General features: G+C 43.1%; 1 protein-coding gene across 1 annotated transcript in view; it reads left to right on the forward strand.

The window, feature by feature from the left end:
- Positions 1–6,755: 6,755 nt before the first annotated feature.
- MRPS6 (mitochondrial ribosomal protein S6) overlaps positions 6,756–20,719 on the forward strand; it is a 69,754-nt gene continuing 55,790 nt past the window's right edge. The window contains exon 1 of the mRNA XM_031005078.3: positions 6,756–7,007. Coding sequence (XP_030860938.2) covers positions 6,963–7,007 — 45 coding nt within the window. The 5' untranslated portion in view covers positions 6,756–6,962. The remainder of the gene's footprint in view (positions 7,008–20,719) is intronic.

Below are 20,719 nucleotides of genomic sequence, written 5' to 3' on the forward strand. Positions count from 1 at the left end.
TGGCATGAGCCTCACAGACGGCTGGACTTTGAGATGACACCTGCATGCTGACTGTCTTACCAGGAAGTGTTGCCTGGCAGTGTCATGACACTTAGGTGGGGACCCAGTGAAGGTTTTGGGACTGACCCCCTCCTCTTGGTTAAAGCCCCGAATTAAGAGACTATTAGAGAAATTAGAGTTACCACCTCAGCTCCTCAGAAGATGATCATGTTGCTATGAAGACTGATGAAAATAAAACATCCAAGAAGAAATGCTAATGAATTGAAGTGTAATAGAAGCCTTACATTAGGAGCTGTGGAAATACCAAAGATGCATGTGGCCAGAACAAAGGCTAGTTGGTCAAGAATGTTTCTGGAGAAGAAACCGAAGACCGTAGTTGACACTGGCCCCGTGAGCTGCCCCTCACACATCTCAGCAGTCGCCAAGCCCTGTAGTTCTGGTCTCCACCACTCCTCTCTGCAGCCACCACAACACCCTCCTCTGCATTCCAGAGCATGCACGCTTGCCCCCTTTGAAGCCTTCTGGGCCTCATCTCCTTCTGTCCTTTCATCTCCAGCCTTAAAACTCCATGCTGAGTGGGCCTGGCTCACCCAGCTCTCCCCGCCTGGCCCTGAGGACTGCCCCCCAGTTGATTTTGCGGGGTCCTCCCGAGGACCTTTGTTTAGTGCCTGGCCAGGGAGGCCCAGCCCCTGGAGACCCCTGCCCACCGCAGCAGTCTCTGGTGCCTGGCCTTTGTTCCGTTTACTAAATCTAAAATGCTTCCACATGTGTTCTTCTGATTTTGCAGTCGTGGAGAAAGAACATAAGGCTGTTTAATACCTCCAATTTTATTGACATTTAACATTAAGAACACTTGTGGGCCTGTTGGGGGACACTTTACAATCTTGTTATTAGGAAAAACTCTTTCAGCAAGCAGTGATGCAAGCAGTATTTTGTCTTTTTAAAGTCATAAGAGTTTTAAAAAAAATTCTCTCTTTCCTAAAAAAGATATTGTAGTAGAAGAATATCTCTCAAAAACATCCCATAATTTTTTTTTTTGGCAGGGTAGGGTGAGATGGGGCTGGAAATAAGAGAACATGAGATTTAGGCAATCTTTCCTTTACCTTTTTTCTTATAAGTAGAGCCCAAGTTGAACCACACCCCCGCCGTTGATGAAAGTTAGAAAAATAATCATGAAATTGGTGGATTAAAAGAAAGAAAATGTTTAAAGAGCTCTCCAAATGTCTGCCCTAAGAAGTTCCATACAGTATTCCATTGTGCAAGGAACACAACCAATAGCACGTACAAGCTGACAGAGTTAGAGAGGTACAAATTAGCCTATGTAGCACCTGGGGGCTTATGGAGAAGAAAAAGAAGAATCGAAGCAAATGGGCATGGCCAAGAAGATCTGAAAGGGTGGGTGAGGGTGAGTGTAGGGGGATCAGGAAATACCAGCGGTTTCACTGATAAAACAGTTACAAACGAAATACATTTGAAATGTGACTTGCATTTGGGCCATTGGCTGAGGAACACAGATACACACAGGGCAGCAAGGCAAATAAATGGGGTTTTACAGGCCCAGGTCCTAGGAGTCAGTTAGGGAACAATCCCAGGACTTAGTGATGCAAAATTGGGGAGTTGGAGTATACTTTACCATGAATGGAGGCTCACTTTTATCTAGGAGAAGATGACAGGCTGATGAGAGTGATGACTGACAGCTTAACAGATGATTTGGTGCTACCTTGGGATCACTGTCTCCATTAACTGGAAACAGTCACATTTCGCCATTTTCTGGGGGCAGTATTTAGAGACACAAGGTTACCTAAGCAGAATGATGATTTGTGCTTATCTTACCTCTTCCCAATGACTGTTAGAACTCACCTTTTAGGGCCAGGTGCAGTGGCTCATGCCTGTAATCGCAACACTTTGGGAGGCCGAGGCAGGCGGATCACTTGAGGTCAGGAGTTCAAGACCAGCCTGGCCAATATGGTGAAACCCCGTCTCCATTAAAAATAGAAAAATTAGCCGGGCATGGTGGCGGGTGCCTGTAATCCCAGCTACTAGGGAGACTCTGTCTCAAAAAAAAAAAAAAAAAAAAAAAAAGAAAAGAAAAGAACTCACCTTTTAGAATACAGGAGTATCACACTCACAATGGATTAATCCATTAGCAACAGTAAAACTGCCATCATGGCACGCAGTGCATGCCTAAGAAGAATATGGCAAGCAAAAGTTTTTTCTTTCAATTGTGCCACCCCAGGGCTCTATGGCTTCGGATAAATAATGTACCTTGTTTTTGTATCAGATTCCTTATCTACAGACAAGGAAATCACTCATTTATACACTTTCCACTGCCCACCTGTACTGTTACAGTAAACCAGGATTCTGGCAGGAAAGATCAGTTTAAGGCTGTTCAGAGCCAAACTCCAATGCACTTGGATCACGGGAATTCATGTTATGGGCAAGTCTTGCCTTAAATCCTTGCTGCTGAGACACCTCCTTGCTTTGCAGAACAGTGCATTCAGGGACAGAAGGGGAAAAAGGAGCCAGACACAGGGACCAAGGAGACAAAGGAAAACCCCAAGAGTACAGGATCATGGATGGCCAAGAAGAGACCCTCAGGACTGCAGAGAGGTCCCTGACGATGATGCCAGGGAAACTACTTGGTGGACAAATGGAAGGCCAGTGGTGACAGTGTGAGGGAACACAGAGTGCAAAGGCTGGAAGATGCAGTGGGTCTGGGGATATGAGGCTGTGAGAAGAAGAAAAGAATGACAACTTGAGAGGGTAACAGGGTTATGACGAGGCTTTTTCTTCCCCCTAGCTAGAAGAGACCTATATATGCTTCACGGCAGCAGGAAGAAGTCTGTGCAAGGGGAGAATTTGGCCACTTAAGGGAGAGCATTATATGGGTGCAAGGAGTGGGAGACTGCCATCACCCAGGGAAGAGGACAGAGTAGGACTACAATAAAAGTTGGTTGATCGACAGATAGTTGCTCAGTTTGCGCTGGCTGGTAAACATAATGCTGTATGGTATTGGGGTTAAGCGTGCAGGCTCTGAGTTCTGCATAATTTGGGGCAAGTTGCTGAGATGTTTATGAAGTCTCCTTTTCCCTATATGTAAAATGGGGGCAGTTATAATACATATCTTTGTGGTAAGAACTGAGAGTTAATACATACAAATAATTTAAAATAGGTTCCGGTTCATAGTTAATGCTCAAAATGTTAGACTCAGTAATAAAAATAATGGCTATCTTTGAGGATTAACGATTGAAAGCTCAAGGTCAAGTCTCATTATACAGCAACACAAAAGAAGAAGGTAAAGGTGATTAAACTGACCCAGGGCATATCTTGAGGTTCCTTTTTTACAAATAGGGCTGGATTTCAACTTCTGTTCTTATTCTTCTTTCCTATTCCCCCTCAAAAAAACTTACTTGAAAATTAATCAAACTTCTGGTTAATCAAATCTTAAGCACATACCATAATAAATGTTTTGGAGAATCTAAGAGAGTGATTTTTAAATTAATATATCAAATGCTGCAGTAATATATTTCTATTATGCTGACTATACATAGTATAAAGTTAAAAATTGTTTTGGTGAATTTAAGTTTGTAGTTATAGTAGGAAGACACTAAATTTGCAACAGCATTCCTCGTGATTTAAAAAAAATCTTTTTTTTTTAAATGAAGCCACAAGCATTCTGCTTCTGTGCTTTTTTATTTTTTATTTAGTTTTTTGAGATGTAGTTTTGCTCTCGTTACCCAGGCTGCAGTGCAATGGCACGATCTTGGCTCACTGCAACCTCTGCCTCCCAGGTTCAAGCGATTCTCCTGTCTCAGCCTCCCGAGTAGCTGGGATTACAGGCATGTGCCATCATGCCCGGCTAATTTTGTATTTTTAGTAGAGACGGGGTTTCTCCATGTTGGTCAGGCTGGTCTCAAACTCCCGACCTCAGGTGATCTGCCCGCCTTGGCCTCCCAAAGTGCTGGGATCATAGGCATGAGCCACCGCACCCGGCCGCTTCTGTGCTTGTTAAAAAAAGGTTGAAGGGGGAAAATCACAGTAGCTGCCCTCTCTCTGCTTTTAAGAAATGGAATGAGTCTGTGGGTGGCTACCAGACTGGGAGCGCTTGGGGATGCTGACTCTGTGGTGAGGTATTACGCAGTCAGGTTAATTTCCTTATACCACTTGTCAAGTTAGAAGGAGAAGTAGAGAAGATGCCAGGTCTTCACTCATCCCTGGGCATTAGGGGAAAACTAGGGAGCTTCCAAGAGGAAATGCTCTGAGTTGAAGTCAGCTCATTGCGCCGCCTCAGTGTTTGACTTGGCATATTACTACGGGGTCTATATTTTCTCATTACTAAACTGGGTCATGTAATTGACAAGACGGGGGACAGTCGAGGTGGGACCATTCTAGAAAATCTGTAACTGTTTTTTTTTTTCTTTTAAACGGAGTCTGGCTCTGTGGTCCAGGCTGGAGTGCAGTGGTGCGATTTCGGCTCACTGCAACCTCCGCCTCCTGGGTTCAAGCGATTCTTCTGCCTCAGCCTCCCGAGTAGCCGGGACTACAGGCACGTGCCACCGCACCCAGCTGATTTTTGTATTTTTATTAGAGACAGGGTTTCACGATGTTGCCCAGGCTGGTCTCAAACTCCTGACCTTAGGTGATCCACCCGCCTCAGCCTCCCAAAGTATTGGGATTACAGGTGTGGGCCACTGCACCCAGCCTGTAACTCACTTCTGAAGGTCCAGAAATTCCTTGTTTCCTTCTGTTATTTATAGTACGCTACTTGTTTAAACCAAACATGAAGTTAATTGACACTTAGCCAGGCAATTTGGATTACCTGTGTGGCTTCACACAGGGATGGGTTGTAGACAAGTCTAAGAATAGAAAATGTTAAAATCCAGCTATCTCAGAAAAACCTGGGTTCATCTCCATCTCCTACCTCCCATATGTCACAAATAGACGCATGGGATGTGAAATGGTAACCTCTGGATAAGGTGACAAAGGTACTCTAATCTTGGCTTACGTGGACTACACGGTTAATCCACTGAATAATCAGCATCTTCATCTGGGTGGTAGGAGAACCGGAGGTCAGAAGGGTAGAGGGGCGGCTAAAAGTACTTTGTTTCTATTACTGTATGACCTTGGACTAGTTACAAAACTTTTTGTGCCTACATTTCCTAATCCCTAATATGGGGTTAACAGTGCTTGCCTCTGTTTAAAAAAATTACTCAGTGATGCTTACTAAAGCATGGTAAGAAAGACTTTATTCAGGACCAACGCGATAGGTACAGGGATCAGGGAAACCCGGGGAGAGAGAGTGGGCTCCAACTCTGAATGCAGCGTCGGCAAGTAGAAATTTATGGCCATGTAAAATCACTAAGAGTAACCATCAGGGGGAAGAGGGATTCTGGCTAAACCGATCTAAAGGATTCTTGTAGAACTCAGGCCAGGGTGAAAAGACATGACTGGGGGATAGAGGAAGATGAGGAACCTGATCTGCTATGAGAGGATGGGGGTTCTGTGCTAGAACTGGATTTTACAAGGAAGTGCACAGATGGGCCTAGCATGAGATTCAGAAGCCTGACTAAAGTTTGGCCAAGCAAAGAATCTTTGTCACCTCAGGGCTGTTGTGAGAATTTTAGGAGACACATCCACCAGCCTTGGCATGGGGCCTGATGCAGAGTAAGTGTTCACTAAACTTTACCTATTAACGTTAAAGCACTTTAAGTTGACAAACACTTCACGTACAGAGCTTTTAATGGGGCAAACAAGGGGCAGAGGCCTCTCAGCTGCAGGGTACTCAACCTCTAAGGAAGGGCGCTGGAGAAAACTGCATTTGCAGAGCCCCTGGCCGGAGGGCGGAGAACCATGTGGGTGTAAAGGGATGGCAAGGGCAGAACGTATGCCCCTGCCCACCTTAGACAGTTGCTAAAGGGTCTCCCAGGCACTCAGCCTAGCCTTTAAGTGAAAACGGAGGAAACATTTAAAGAAATGAGATAGAGTTAAGGTGTTCGCCTGCCCTCCGCTGCAACACGTGGGGGCAGCTCAGGAGCACACCACAAATGCCCGTATCGCGCCTGTGTGTACCAGGCACCGTCCTCGGAGGTTTACGTGCATTAACTCACTCGGGTCCCCACTTTCGGCACAGGCAGCCGGCCCAAGGTCACGCAGTGCCAAGGGATTGAGTCAGACCCGAGCCCGCGCGCCGCGGCCCACGGCCTGTGCCAGCGCGCTCCTCGCCGGGTAGGGGGCCTGGTCAGCCGCGTCAGACCTGAGGGTTGTGGTTGGGGGCGAGAGCTGCACCCCTCTACCGACCCCGGGCGGGAATGTTCCAGAACCCCTGCGAGCAGCCGTTGGCCGCAGAGCCCCCGGGCCGGCCGCGACCCCGCCTTCCGCCGCGAAGGTCCCTAGCTCCGGGGAGTCGCGGGCGAGGGGCGCGCGCACGGACGAGACCGCACCGCAGCGCACGCGCACTGGCGGGCACTCACTCGCCCGCCGCCCAGGAGGAGAAGGAAGGCATGGAAAGTTCCAGCCGGTTCGAGAGCTAGGTAGCAGGCATGGCAGGAGGCGGGGTAGGGGCAGGCAGGGTCGCGAGGGGGCGTGCGGCCGCCGCGAGCCGCTCTGGGCCGAGTCTGCAGCACCGCCCCTAGCCGCGGCCGGCGGGCTGGGCTGGGGTTGGGGCGGGGGCGGTGCGGCGGGTGCGGGGCTGCGGAGGGGGCGTGGCGGCCGCCCGCGGGCGGAGAGGGGGCGGGGCGGCGGCAAGGCGCGCGGGCGGGGCGGGGCGCGCCGAGGGGGCGTGGCGCGGCGTCTGCGCAGCTGCCAGCGCCTTTAAGCCCGGGCTCGCTCTGCCGGACCGTGCTTTCGCCGCCTGGGAGCCGTCCGGCGCAGCAGTTTCTAGGTCCCTACTGTCCCCGCCGTCCCGCCCCTTCGTGTCCCGGGAACCGGCTGGCTTCCGAGCCGCACTCGCCGATCCTCCAGGCATGCCCCGCTACGAGCTGGCTTTAATCCTGAAAGCCATGCAGCGGGTAAGTGACCTTCCCTCAGAGCCGGTCTTCCCGCGCGGGCTCCCCCGCTGCCGCTAGGCCGCCGTCCCCCGCGCGCCCTGGCCGCGGGACCCCGGGCCTTCCTGCACTCCTCGGAGGAGGCCGGGGCGGCGGGCGTCCGCGGGGAGGGGGCGCGCGTGGGGCGGCCGGGCCCGGCCGCGTGCGCGCGGGAGGCGGGGGTGTGCCTGCGCGTGTGCGCGGTCCGGGAGGGTGTGCCTCGCAAGCGGCCCGCCGAGCGGGGGGCGGGGCGGACCGAGCGGGCCCCGACCCCGATCCCGGCGCCGGCCCGCGGGAGTCCAGTGGAAGGTCCGCGGGAGGACACGCGCGAGCGCCCAGCCCGGCTCCGGCCCGTCCCCGCCAGTCATGAAGCTGCCTCGTCGCCGGCCCCGCCGCCGCCGCCTGCTCCGTCCCGCTCCGCCGCCCGCCGGCTGCCGCCGAACGCCTCCGCTCTAGCGCCCGCCGGCCGCCCGGAACGTCCGCGCCCAATAAAGCGTTCCTCCAAAGCTTGTTTGTGCCGTTGTCTGTATTCCGGTCTCTTGCAATCGCTCTCATGTTAAAAAAAAATCTTTTGACTTTTCTTTTTCTGACTTCAGCGAAAATCCCGCTCCGGGTGCCCTTAGCCCAGTTTCATTCATCCAAGTTGTGGCCTTTCTTGCGCCTCCAGAAGACACTTTCTTCCCCCTGCTTTTGATTGATCTTGAGGTAGGGGATTTCAGGTTTGGAGGGATGCTAAGCGAACCAGCAGCCCCTTTCAGGTGACGGCGTGGCCAAGGACAGGGGCCCGCGGCCCGGAGGCAGCTCACTTCGTCCTCTGTCCTGGGTCATGTACTCCTCAAGTCGTCGCCGAAATCCCCATTCTCCCGTGAATTCGGAATTCGGTAACGTAGTTTGGTGTTATGTTTTTTTTTTCTCCACCAGGTGTAATAAAACAAAAATCATTGTACCACGTCCGAACTTTGTAAGCACAGCTTCCTACAGCGGTAGAGGAGTGGACGCATTTTTACGTTTGAAATTAGGCTCCAGGTCAATTGCGAGGAGTATTGCCAAGTTTGGTTGAACTTAAGCTCAATTGATAAACTAACAATCACGGAGCGTCGGGAGATTGTTAGGAAGTGTGCTTTGCATACTGTTAACTGGGAAGGGACGCCAGTGCCTCTCTATGAGGTCCAGACAGCCTGGCCAGGCATGCCATTGTGTCCCCCAGCTTGTTCTTCATGGATTTGGAAGAAGTTAAGATAGTATCTGTTCAGCCTCTTGAATATCCCTTTTGGCCCTTCTCCTTGCTTACCAGCATATGTAACTCCGAAAGGATAGGAGCAGTGAAAACAAAGCATTATTAAAAGGGAAGATTTTTAATTAGGTGGAAGTTGTTTAAGCCCTCCCTTTAACTTACGTGTTTTAGGAAATGTGGAACCTGGGAAATTCGTTACTGAAATTCCTTTTGTTTACTTTCCTTATCTTGGGGAGGTAGCAGGTGACACTGAAAGAGGCAACCTGTAGGCAATAATATTTGCTCATTCTGTAACCCTTTGAAACCTTTGGAATGAAGACTTGCCCTCCCCTTTGTTTTTGCCATAGTTGCCAAGTATCTTGGTTAACATAGCTGCAAGTATTAAGTGTATTTCTTTTGCCATTTTTTTTATGTCCTGTAATAACATAGCCTTTGGATGTGGAGCACCCATTTTTCACTCTAGTTCAGATCAACAGAGTGTAATTTGGTTAAAATAATAAATAACCTTCCTTGAAATCTTCGCATGAGGGAAGGGGGCAAAAAAAAGAAAAAAAGCCCTAGAAAGTAGATAATAAAGGTGAACTGCCTCTTGAAGAAAGAGGCCCCATGGGAGTAGATAGAAGGTTGTAACAGTGGTGACTTATGTACAATGGCGAAGTTATGTTGAGATCCTTGACCTAAATAAAGTAATATTAAACAATAGCTTCTCACTTATTTGTTCAAAAACCTATCTGTAGCTTGTAAATGTGGCACAAACACAAAGACTTCCAGGTTTTAGACCAGTTTGCTTGCTTTCAGTTTAGGAAAATAGGATTCTAAAATAGGATGAATGTTTGGGGGGAAACAAATTTAAAAAGTTAACTCTAGGCTTATGAAATGAAAAATGCGACTGTGAGCTTGCACACCGGTAGCAGGCCTTGGAGAAACCACAGTTCTAACCCGAGGCACTTTGTGCTTCTGTTGCAAGAAGGGTATTGAAGCTCCTCAGTTCAAAGTTGCGTATCTTCCACGTTTTTAGATTCTTAAGTGTATACCTCTTTACCCCTTTAATATGATGTATTTTCCTTTCCTCCCCAAATCATTTATGCATCTTGGAATTGAGGAAAATGCTGTGTTAGGCAACTTTAACAGCGGATATGGAAGTTATGAAACTATAGTTTTTCAGCCTTTGGACTCCCAGAGCTGCTCTCCTGTTTTTTCTCCGCAGTACTCAGCCTGGAGAGCATTCTTAGTCTGTTTGGAGAATATTAACTCCTCCCTGTCCTCATTACTTTTTTTTGACCCTAGCTTGACTCCTTTAAATTGAGCTTGCAAAGTTTTAAAATTTAAAATACAGGCCCTGTGTTCGCTGTCACAGTATCTGGATTGTAGCAAAGTCAGTTGCGGGAATGCCCATTGAAAGATTTCAGAGTGTATTATGTAGAGTAAGTCATATTGAACTATACAGTTGTACAATTAGTCACCCAGAAATTCCAATACTATGTTTTTCTCAGTTTGCAAGTAGAAGTTGATTATGAGTATCTACTTTTGTACTTCCAAGTTTGGGCATTTATGAATGTAGTTAACTAGTGTTTCTAAGAAGAAATTTATTTTCAGGTACCATATAGCTTGATTTTTAAAAAAGCGTGTATATAAAAAAAGTTATTTCTATTTTCTCCCTGTTTTAGCTTGAAAAGTAGGTAAAAGTGTGGTTAAATTCTGAAATATGACAGTAAAGTAATGGATGTTGTGAAACTAGGCCTTTAAAGGTGACAAGCAATTTGAAAAACCAGTTGTTTAGACCAGTCTTAGTTCATATTTATAGAAGAGTCTCTGGAATAAAAAGATTTTAAAAGTCCTGTTACACCCATATCAGATAGCATCAAGAGAGTTTTATTCACTTCTGGAAAACACAGTATTGAAAGGCTGTAATGTGAAAGGTCATAGCCACAAAGGAGAGACCAAGGCTGCAGTCCCAGGTAGCCTCATTTCAGTGTGAGGAAGACCTCTGACAATGGAAAAAGAAATGGATTGCCTGTGAGATGGTGAGGTCTATATCCACTTCCACCCTGCCCCCCCTGCAATGAGAACTTTGAGGTAGATGAGGAGAAGGGGTCATGTGTTTGGTGAGTGAGCTCTCTTGTGAGTGGGAAAATGGTTGAAGCCCTTTGGTTTCACTTGATAATTAGATTTTAAAGGTTGGTATTTCAGTTAGGTAAAAGACTGAAGTGCCAATACATGAATGGTAAAGCCGCATACTGTATAATGTAGAGGAGCTTAGGAAAAAAATGAAACTTTGTAGACACTTTTTATGCCTTGGGTATACAGGAAGAAGAAATCTGAGGAAAGAAATCTGTGCAATACATAAGTATTTTGTGGTTACTTTAGGAACGCTAATTACGTCTCGTGCCCTTTTCCCAGAAGGTGTTCACAGTTAGCATAGATTATGAAAGCCCTGGGATAATACTTTTCCTGAAATCTTCTCATTGGCGTTCAGGAATTTTTACGTGAAGAATTAAAGGTTAATGGCTTAATAACTAATTCACTTGCTAAGTGATTGCATTGCATGTACAATAAGATAGCATTTATATATATATCTTCATATGTTTTTCTAATAGGAATAAAGAAGATAGCTATTTTGGAAATCTTAAATTCTTATTAAAACAAACAGTAATTTTTATGTTTAATACTCAACACAGATTATATTTTATATTTAGATAACTCATTGAAATAGTACTTTGGTAGGGTAAGGAGTTTTGTGTAATCTGAGTTTGAGTTCTGACTTGGTTTAATTTGAATATAGAAAAGTATAATCAGTTCCTAAAATGTAGAAAACAGTTGGTTTTCTGGTAGAGTGATGAAGAGTTTTTCTCTAAAAGCAAGCCTTTTTTGATTAGAACACCTGGCAAAAGTTTTGTATTTGTTCTAGAGTTCTATTCAAGTTAGGATGTTCTGAAAGTAATGCCTATGAAGTGCCTGTATTTTAGACACCCTTTGGAGATGGAGGGTGCTAATAAACTGAAGTATGAGTCAGGTCAACCCTAGGTCCTTGTAGTTTGCTTGGCAAGCATTTGATAACTAGGAAATAGTGAAGTTTCTGCTGTGTGTTGGTGGGAGACATCAGTTCAAACGGAAACATCTAGCTGTCAAGTGGTCAAGTCTTTTTTTTTCTTCCCATGGGCCCTCCCTAAACAGCTTAGCCTTGTATCTTTAATAATCTCTTTTTGTGTTTTATCTGCTTGAAACCAGGCAACTTAAAATAGTTACCTAGTAATGGAAGACTTGACCCTGTGAACAATGTTATACTTTCATTTGGTATTAAATTTTCTTGGGTTACAGCTTATTGCCGCAGCAAGCTATTGAAGAAGGAAGGAGTCCTGTTCCTGCCCCTGAGCTACAGCTAAGGTACAAGGAATGGCTTGGGGGTAAGGAGTCCTTCCTCACCAGATATGGTTTGTATGTATGAAGACTGCTTGTCAGAAGTTGACATTTTGCACTAATTTTTTTTCTTAATTCATGACTCACACATTCAATACTGATGTTTCTAGATTTTAAAAATCTAGGTTATGTCTCGTATTATATGCAGACTATTGAATCTTCTAACCTTTTAGATTATAAAATCAGTTTCAAAAAATTAAGAGTTCAAAAGCAATGACGGGAAAATTCTGAAGTAATATTTTTCATCTAGTGCCTTTGCTGTGTTTGTACTACTACATGTTTAACTCATCTAAAAGAAACCTGGAATACCATAATGGGGTTTAACATGAAGGTGGAAGGAAGGGTAGAGAACAGATGATAAAATACTGTGTGATTACTCATGTTATAAAAAGTTGTTGCAATTTGATTATCAGACTTTTCCTGTTCAATGTTCTTAGCTTTGTGTTAGAATTTCCAATATACTCATGAGTTTATCTGTTTTTAGTGGAAGGCAATATTTTTAAGACACGTGTTATCAACACATGTAGTTACCTCTTAGGGGAATCCTTATTTAAGGAATTAGTCAAATGAATGTCTGGTAAGTTATCAATTTGTCTAAAGGAAGAACTACCCTTGGGTTTGGAAAGTGACAGTTAATTCAGCCTCTTATCCTTTTTGTTGCTTTGAAATTAGAGCAAGAGTTGGCAGCCTGTGGCTTCCGGGCCAGATCTGACCTGTCACCTTTATTTTTGTGGCTTGTGAAGTAGGAAAAGATTTTACAGTTGAATAGGTGGGGAAAAAAACAGCAATACTTTATGGCGCTTTAATTTCATAAAACTTTCACATTTCAGAGTCCATAAGTAAAGTTACATTGGAACATGACCCTGTTCTTTTGTTTATATTTATTATCTAGTCCTTTACAGAAGAAATGTGCCAGCCCCTGAGTATATAGACACAATTTGCTAGGTGCATCATTTTTCTTGGCTTCTTATGGTGCCGTTTTCTGACGTTACTCCCTTGATTTCTCCCTTCTTCTTTCTGTTTTTTTGAGACGGAGTCTTGCTCTGTTGCCTAGGCTGGAGTGCAGTGGCGCGATCTCGGCTCACTGCAACCTCTGCCTCCTGGGTTCAAGTGATTCTCGTGTCTCAGCCTCCCAAGTAGCTGGGATTACAGGCATGCGCCACCAGACCCAGCTAATTTTTATTTTTTTTATTTTTTATTTTTTTAGTAGAGATGGGGTTTCACCATGTTGACCAGGATGGTCTCAATCTGACCTCGTGATCTGCCCGCTTTGGTCTCCCAAAGTGCTGGGATTACAGGCCCTCTTCTCTTTATGTACAATTCCTTTAACCTTCATGTGGATGATTTGCCGCCTTTTTTAACAAGCTGACAACTCTGGCGTTTTCTGTTCTCTTCTGTGCTGGTTATGGCCTCCTGGGTATCCCCTTGGCACTGCAAACTCAGTGTGGTTAAGAACTTTAATGTGTTGCCTATCCCCAAAGTTGCCTCTGTTATTGCTTATTTCTGTTTATCGCTTCTCTGTCTTCTGTCATCTGGGGCTGAACAAATGCAGTTCTTTCTTTTCCTGCAGTCTCAATGCCATATAGTCTTCTCTGCCCTAGTTGAACTGCTCATGTTGTTTGTTTCTTCCTTGGACTCTTGCAGTTTCTTAGCTGGTCTCCTGACATACTACTGAGGGGAGGATAGCTAATACCTGTAAATACACTTGTAGTGCAAATATATGTCCTTGAGATACTTTAAAACACCTAAATAGGTGCACTTATAACAAGGAAATAGTAGAAAGCATTAAGTGATGGCTTTCTGATTCCCATACTAATTGATTGTATCAACACTTGCCAAATTACTGCATACTTCTCATTTTCAAATACATGCAGGGTGAAGTCGCATCCAAGGCTGTCTCAGTATGACTCCCAACTTATTTTTTTAACCTCATCTTTCAGTTTTTTTCCACATTTTATATGGCCAGTAAACAAAGTTGTGCGGATTCTTATAAATACCATTACCTTTTATTTTCTTTGGTGCCGGCATCATGCTGTTTTTCTGTTTGGAGCACCCTCCCTTTCCACGATACCCCACCACCTCCATGAAAAACCAGTCTCATGTTCTTCCAAGTTCATCTTAACTCATTTGGTACATTAAACAAATATCAAGGGCCTGCAACATTAGGAGTATAATAGACTAATCTTTCCTTTGGTTGCATGAATCTCATCACGTCTCCCATCACATGGATCACTTTCTACTTTGTATTACAGTTAATTGGTGAATATGTTTTACCTCCTTTGCTAGATTACAAATTCTTGAGAGCTGAGTCTTTCATGTTTGTTCTGCTATGCTTTGCATATATGGTAGATACTTACTAAGTTGCCTTGAGGGGTTACTACTGTCATCTCTATAAAACAGTTATTTGCTATGATACAGTGTGTTGACCTCATGCTAGTAGTTTGCTTACAAGTCAGTGCACTTCGCTCACGCTGGGTGAGTTGTATGTTACCAGAAGTTGTGTTGATTTCCAAGACTGTTTTATGACAGGTAATCTTGTTTCCATAAAATAATTTAAATATCATGTGAGCTGATGAAATGAGTGCAAACCTTTGTTTCCTGAAAACCAAGTTGGATTCTTTGGGAAGACTTGATAAAAGGTGAGTCATTAAAATAATGACTGTAGAATTAGATATGGCTGAAATAACTCAAAGTTTGGGAAGAAAAATAACTAGGAGGATTCTGTATGTGGAGTGTTTTACAAGGATCTTTTAAACTTTCCACTTTAATGAAGCTGAAACTGGAAATTGTAGATAATGCCATTTATAGATGTCGCTTAGATCAAGCAGAAGGAACTCAAATCATCAGGGAACTCCAGGTCATCGATTCCATTCTCCAAGTGCTTGTCATGACCCCTATATTGAGGTTGGCAAATAAATGTATGTTTATGTGTTGAATAAAATACTTAATAAAATACTTAAGGTACGTATATATGGTTTTATGACTGGATATGGCTTTGGGTATGAAGGCTTCTGCTTTATAGAAAAATGCTGATTTTTTTGTTTTCTATTATAAATGAGTAGAAAAACCTTGTAAGATCTGAAATGAAGATACTGGATGTGTTACCATAGAATAAACAAAGACTGGCATTGGGAGACTAGAAGGAGCTTTAGAGGCAGATGGGACTGGGTTTTGGATTGTAGCGCCTGCTTCCTAAGGACTTTAACCTTTTGGATCCTCAGTTCCTTCTTTGTAAAATGGAAGTAATTCATTTGGGAGGGTATTTGAAGATAAAGTGGTTATGTGACCTTGGAGGTAGTTAAGTGTAGTTCTGTCATTAAAGTAGCTTTGTGGTCTTAGGCAAGTCGCTGTGAACTTCATTGCCTAGTTTTTCATTATTCCCAGTTTATTAATGAAGAAACTCTAAAAGATAAAACTTATTATATCCAAGTTTATTTCATCAGAATCCCAAACTAGATCAAACCTGAAATACAGTTCTTGTTCAGTAAATGTTTGAATTAGTGGTGTTGGTGCTTACTACTCTGCTCCCATCTATTATTGTCATGAGGGGTGTGGGCCTGGTTTTGCCAGCTTTTTTTTTCTCTCTTCCTCCTACCAGCCAGAAGTCCAGATTTTATAGGAAATCTGGTTTTTTTTTTTTCGATGTTGCCAACTAATTGAATACTTAGGTACCATGGATCAAATGTAATGTATCTGTGGGTTAGGTTGGCTCTCATTTTGTAATCTAGATATTCAGATAATTAGCTGTAGGTTGTCTGTAAATCTCTTAGCATTTATGTTGACAAAGCCCACCTTGTTAATTGGTCACTGGTTTGCAGTAGGACTGATTTCAGCAATGGCAGGCATATTCAATTCTTGAAAGTATCTATAGTTTCGGATTGTTGGGTTGTATATGTGCATTTAGGCTAAAATATACATGTAGGCTTCAGAGCTGCACTGTGTAAACTGTGAGGGAGTGACATTCACAGTCCACTTTTTCTTTCAATGTCTGAGTGATATCTTGTTTTAGGCATGTATTAGTACTATTTGGTTTGTACCCATGGTATTAACCTCTTAGGTGTTTGAAATACTACTGGCATGCAAAGATTGCTTTGCCTGGAAAATATTTTTTTTTGCTCAGAGTGTATCTGTGGAATTAAAAATAGTTTACCCATGATCCCTGGAAAATAGTATTACCATGAAAAAAATTCAGGTGCTCTCTTGGTAAAGATTATAGAGGAGGGAGGTGATGACATTTTTATTTTTGATCAGGCTTTGTGTTTCCATAAAATAGAAGCCAAGTTATTACCTTGACTAACCTTCCTTTTTTGTCTTTTTTTTTCACTCCCACTCCAGATAGATAACATCAAATTGCAAATAAAACGAACTCAGATCCCAGGTTGTTCTTACGTACCTTTTGGCCCAAGGTGTAATTGACTTGTTTTGCTTCCCCTTGCAATCATTTTTACTATGATTACAGTCCCAGGTAAGGTAATTTCTGTCCACTTTGGGCATACCTCAGTAGAGGTTGGTGTAGATGAAAGCTTAAAAATGAAATTGCAAGTGAAAGCACAGACTTAGCAAAATTTTCTTTATTGGAGCCCTCAATCCTCATAAACTGGCATTTTTCTGCTTCTGCCCCAGAATCGAGAATTCCTGGTTTTGTCTTTGTTTTGACTTGAGTTTTTAAAAGTTTCTCTGTAACACCTACCCTGGTGTGGTTAAGTGCTTTAATTTTGTCAGGTGAAGAAACCAAGTGCAATTATGGTAGCCGGGTTGCTGTGGATATAATCTAGTTTGAGAAAATTCTCATTGTGGTGATCAGAAGTGCAGTGTTGTGGTTGCATTTCAGCTGCTGGGAAGATGCTCTTGCAAATCCATGTGTCGTCTTTGCTTCCGTTAGAAAGGTGCAGAATCAGTGTAAGTTCCAGATATCTGCTCCCTTTTCATTTTGTGCTCAGATGCCCCGTGTATGAATTCCGAATATAAAACATCTGTTCAGTCTGGTTTTGATTCAGATTTAAGGTGAATTTCTGTTGCTCAGTTGAAAAGCTAAATTTGAGTGTAGGCTCTGTCAGGCATGTTGTAGGAAAGGTGTATAGTACTGAAGTGTGTGGTTTTGTTTTTTAACTGCTTGACACTGTTAAGTAAGCAAATGACCCAGTCATGGGTTGTTTTGATTGCCATTCTTCTGTTGGTGTACTGCTTGCCTTCTGTTTTGTTAATAGTCATATGAGAAAACAGTTGTATGAAGTATAGTATCTTGAAGCTTTAAGACACCAAGTTTCCATTAGGCAGCCTAAGTCTCGCAGACTTTGGTAGCACTATTGGTCTCATAGGAATGCCATTCTCATGTGTGGACTAAGTAAGGGCCAGGAGTTTTTGCAGATTTTGTGTGTGTAAGAAGATTGAAGAAAACATTTTTCCTAATGTCACTGTCTTGAGTATTTTATCTGATTAGGATGGACTCATTGGAAACTATTGATAATTTCAAGATTTCTTGTCATCTGGCATACAAAGAAAACAGTCGTGACCCTATTTCCCTGGATTTTTCTATCCCTCTACTTGTCCTGTGTTTGCAATGCAAGAGGAAAATCCAGCTGCCTTTATAATCTAGAATACCGTGTTTCTGTTTTTATTTCTTAGGTTTAATTCGGGGCGTAATTTCTACCAGTCCCTCCAAATACTGTTAAAGTTACTCTTTTTGTGGTCTTACTTCTTACTTCTTGAGTGTTATATTCTCCAAACCTTGGAGAAAATTAGAAGGTTTTAAAGTTTTCCAACTGAAAAGTATCTTTCAGAGGAAATACCCCAATTTCTGAATCTTCTATTTATAACTTGGCCTGGAGAATTATAATCTGGTCTACCAGGAAGGTGCTTGTGCTTAGGTTTTCTGCCTTAGTCACATGGAAAGATGAGCAGAAGCGATTTCCTTCTAGAAACAGTTTTTTTCTAGAAACATAAAATTGGAACCAAGTAGACTGAGAACAGAAAAAAACACAAAGTTGACCTGGTAGGATGTTTTACCTCTATAAACCTCATAGTTGCTAGCCTTTGAGGGAGGCTGGATGAGTTGATAATAATGCCTAACCTTAGCCATGGATTGAAGTAGGGGTGCAGGGGATATGTAGGTGTGTATATGTATTTAAGATATATATACACACCTACATATTATACACACACACATATGTACAATTCTCTTGAATCCTCAGCCATCTAAGTTTAGGTAGAGTGATTTCCATTTTACAAATGGAAAAACTGAAGAATTAAAACACAGACTTGGTCATACGTAATGGTAAATACAGTAGTTTAATGAAATTTTGTATTGTACCTATCACTCAGCTTCAACTGTTAATTTCCAGTCTGCTCACCTCTGTTTTCTTTATCTTAAAATTTTGTTCATTAATTTCCCTTGGCTAACATGACTAAAAAAATTTCAGACTTAAAGAGCAGTTCATTTAACACTTGTATGATTTTTGCCTAGATCACTAATTGTTAGAATATGCCTTATTTTATCTTTTTTTAATCTGCGTTATTTTGAGAGTTGCAGACATCTTGACATACCTTTCTTAGGAATAAGGGCCTTCCTCCTAACCACAACATAGCCATCACATTCAAAACAGACATTGATACGATACTACCACCAAATATTCAATTCATATAGAAATTTACGCTGTTCTTCCAGTAATAGTTTTTAGTGTTTTAATTCAGTATTCAATCAAGGATCATATATTTACTTGTTTAGTCTCCTTGAACAGTTCCAAAGCCTTTGTCATTAATAACAGTGGCACTTTGAGGAGTTTTGGGGTCCAGGTCTACTGTTTTGCAGAAACCCTCACTTTGGAGTTGACTGTAGTTGCGTTTTCATGATTAGAGTTAGATTAGCCATTGTTGACAGGAATGAATATTTCATAGGGATGTCAATGCATCATATCGGGAGGCATACCACTTTGTTAAGCAGTCATTTGGTTAGGTGGCATTCACCAGAATGGGCCATTGTAAATGTACCCTATTTCCCTTTTGTATTAAGTGATCTATGGAATAACAAACTTGAGATTGAATATTTTGTTCTCCAACAATCTGCATTGGTTTTAGCATCTGTTGGTGACTGAATCAGTTATTGCAGGAGTACTTTAAAGCAAACTTAGATATATCATTTCACCTGTAAGTAATTAGTGTATAAGAAATAAGGACTTTTTTTTTTTTTTTTTTTTTTTTTTTGAGACTGAGTCTCGCTTTTTCGCCCAAGCTGGAGTGCCAGTGGCGTGATCTCGGCTCACTGCAAGCTCTGCCTCCCGAGTTTCACGCCATTCTCCTGCCTCAGCCCCAGCTGGGACTGGGACTACAGGCGCCCGCCACCGCACCCAGCTAATTTTTTGTAGTTTTAGTAGAGATGGGGTTTCACCGTGTTAGCTAGGGTGGTCTTGATCTCCTGACCTCGTGATTCACCCGCCTCGGCCTCCCAGAGTGCTGGGATTACAGGTGTGAGCCACTGCGCCCGGCCAGAAATAAGGACTTTTAAATAACCGTAGTGCCTTTACACCTAACTACAATTCCTTAACACCTCATGTTCATGTTCAAATTCCCTGAATTGTCAAAAGTGTCTGTCTACAGTTTTGGTTGACTCTGAATCTAAACAAGGTCCACAAATTATGTTTGCTTAATGACCTTAAGTCTCTTACTCTGTAATAGCTTCTTCCCCCACTCTTTACCTTTCCAGATTTGGCTGGTCACTTATGCTGTTTATATATATTCTTCTATTCCAGGTAATTTCTGTAGACCCATAGGTTCTAGAAATTTGATTAGATTCAGGTTTTGTTTTGTTTTGTTTTGTAAGAGCACTTAAGTGGTCTTGGGAGGGATAGATCACATCAAGAGGGACACATGTCTGCATTTTAGAGAAAAGATTAATTCTTGGTGTGGGTACAGATGTTAGCAGCTGCATGCGTCCATTTTGAAGTCCCCCAGCAGCCTTTCTCCTGAAAATTGTAGCATCCCTGTACTCATAGCCTGGGTGCATTACTTCAGGGCTTACCGGTGGTGATTTTCTCATTACATTAGTCCTTTTGCATCAGTTAGCTGGATTTTACCTGACTTGTGTTTATTTCTAGTTTGTGTTTGTGTGTGTGTGTGTGTGTGTGTGTGTGTGTGTGTGTGTGTGTATCTTCCTGAAAGGTGTTGTAAAAGGATGTGTTCTTCATCTTTATTTCAGAAAGGATGTTCATGGACTCCCTTAGTGATCCTCTCAAATGTCCTCAGTTTTCTCATTTGTAAATTGGGGATCATTATCATGTCTGCCTCTTGGGGTTTTTGTTAGGATTAGATGAGCTCAAACATGTAGTGTAAAAATAGTGGTTGGCACATGGTGTTTGGTAAATGCTAGTTACTAAGGTAACTTCTTTAGTTTTGTGGGAACTCTGAACTCAAGTGTAATGGAGAGGTGGAAGAGGGAGTTCTTCATGAGTTGACATCAGGGTGCTTGGGTTTCTGTTGGGTGAGCTGAAGGGAATTGTTGCTTGCCGGCACTGACCTGCTCTTTCAGCTGTGTGGGAACAGTTGCCAGACAGACACGCACAGGGAAGGTCTGCACATATCACTGCACACTAAGAGGTGGATGTCGACAGTTGCAGCAGTAAAACTTGAAACACGTTCCACAGTGGAGTTAGCACAGTGAAGGGAAGTGGGCCAGACTGGTGGTAGGTGGTAGGTTGAGGGAGATGGTGGCTCCAGATACAGGTTTTTACTATGTCATGGGCCACTGAGATTTTTATCTGAATGAACATATTTGTCTAGTCCAGTTTGCCTTATCATTACACATACCCTCAACTGGAGCTATTTGAGATTGCAGATCACTGGTGGAGGAGGGAGGAGGCTCTTTTTCCCTTTAGGCCTCTTTAATCTGCATCTCTTGTTGCTTAAAAAACCCACTGTTGATGGTAATATAGGATATTGGAAGTTTAGCAGTCTTGATGGCGAAGAACTTAGTTGTTAATATTTGATTTTTTTATTTAACAAACATTTGAGCACCTGTAATATGTAAGATGGTGTTCTGGACACTAGGACACAT

The sequence above is a fragment of the Gorilla gorilla genome, chromosome 22 (assembly GCF_029281585.2).
Source record: "Gorilla gorilla gorilla isolate KB3781 chromosome 22, NHGRI_mGorGor1-v2.1_pri, whole genome shotgun sequence".
NCBI lineage: Eukaryota > Metazoa > Chordata > Mammalia > Primates > Hominidae > Gorilla > Gorilla gorilla.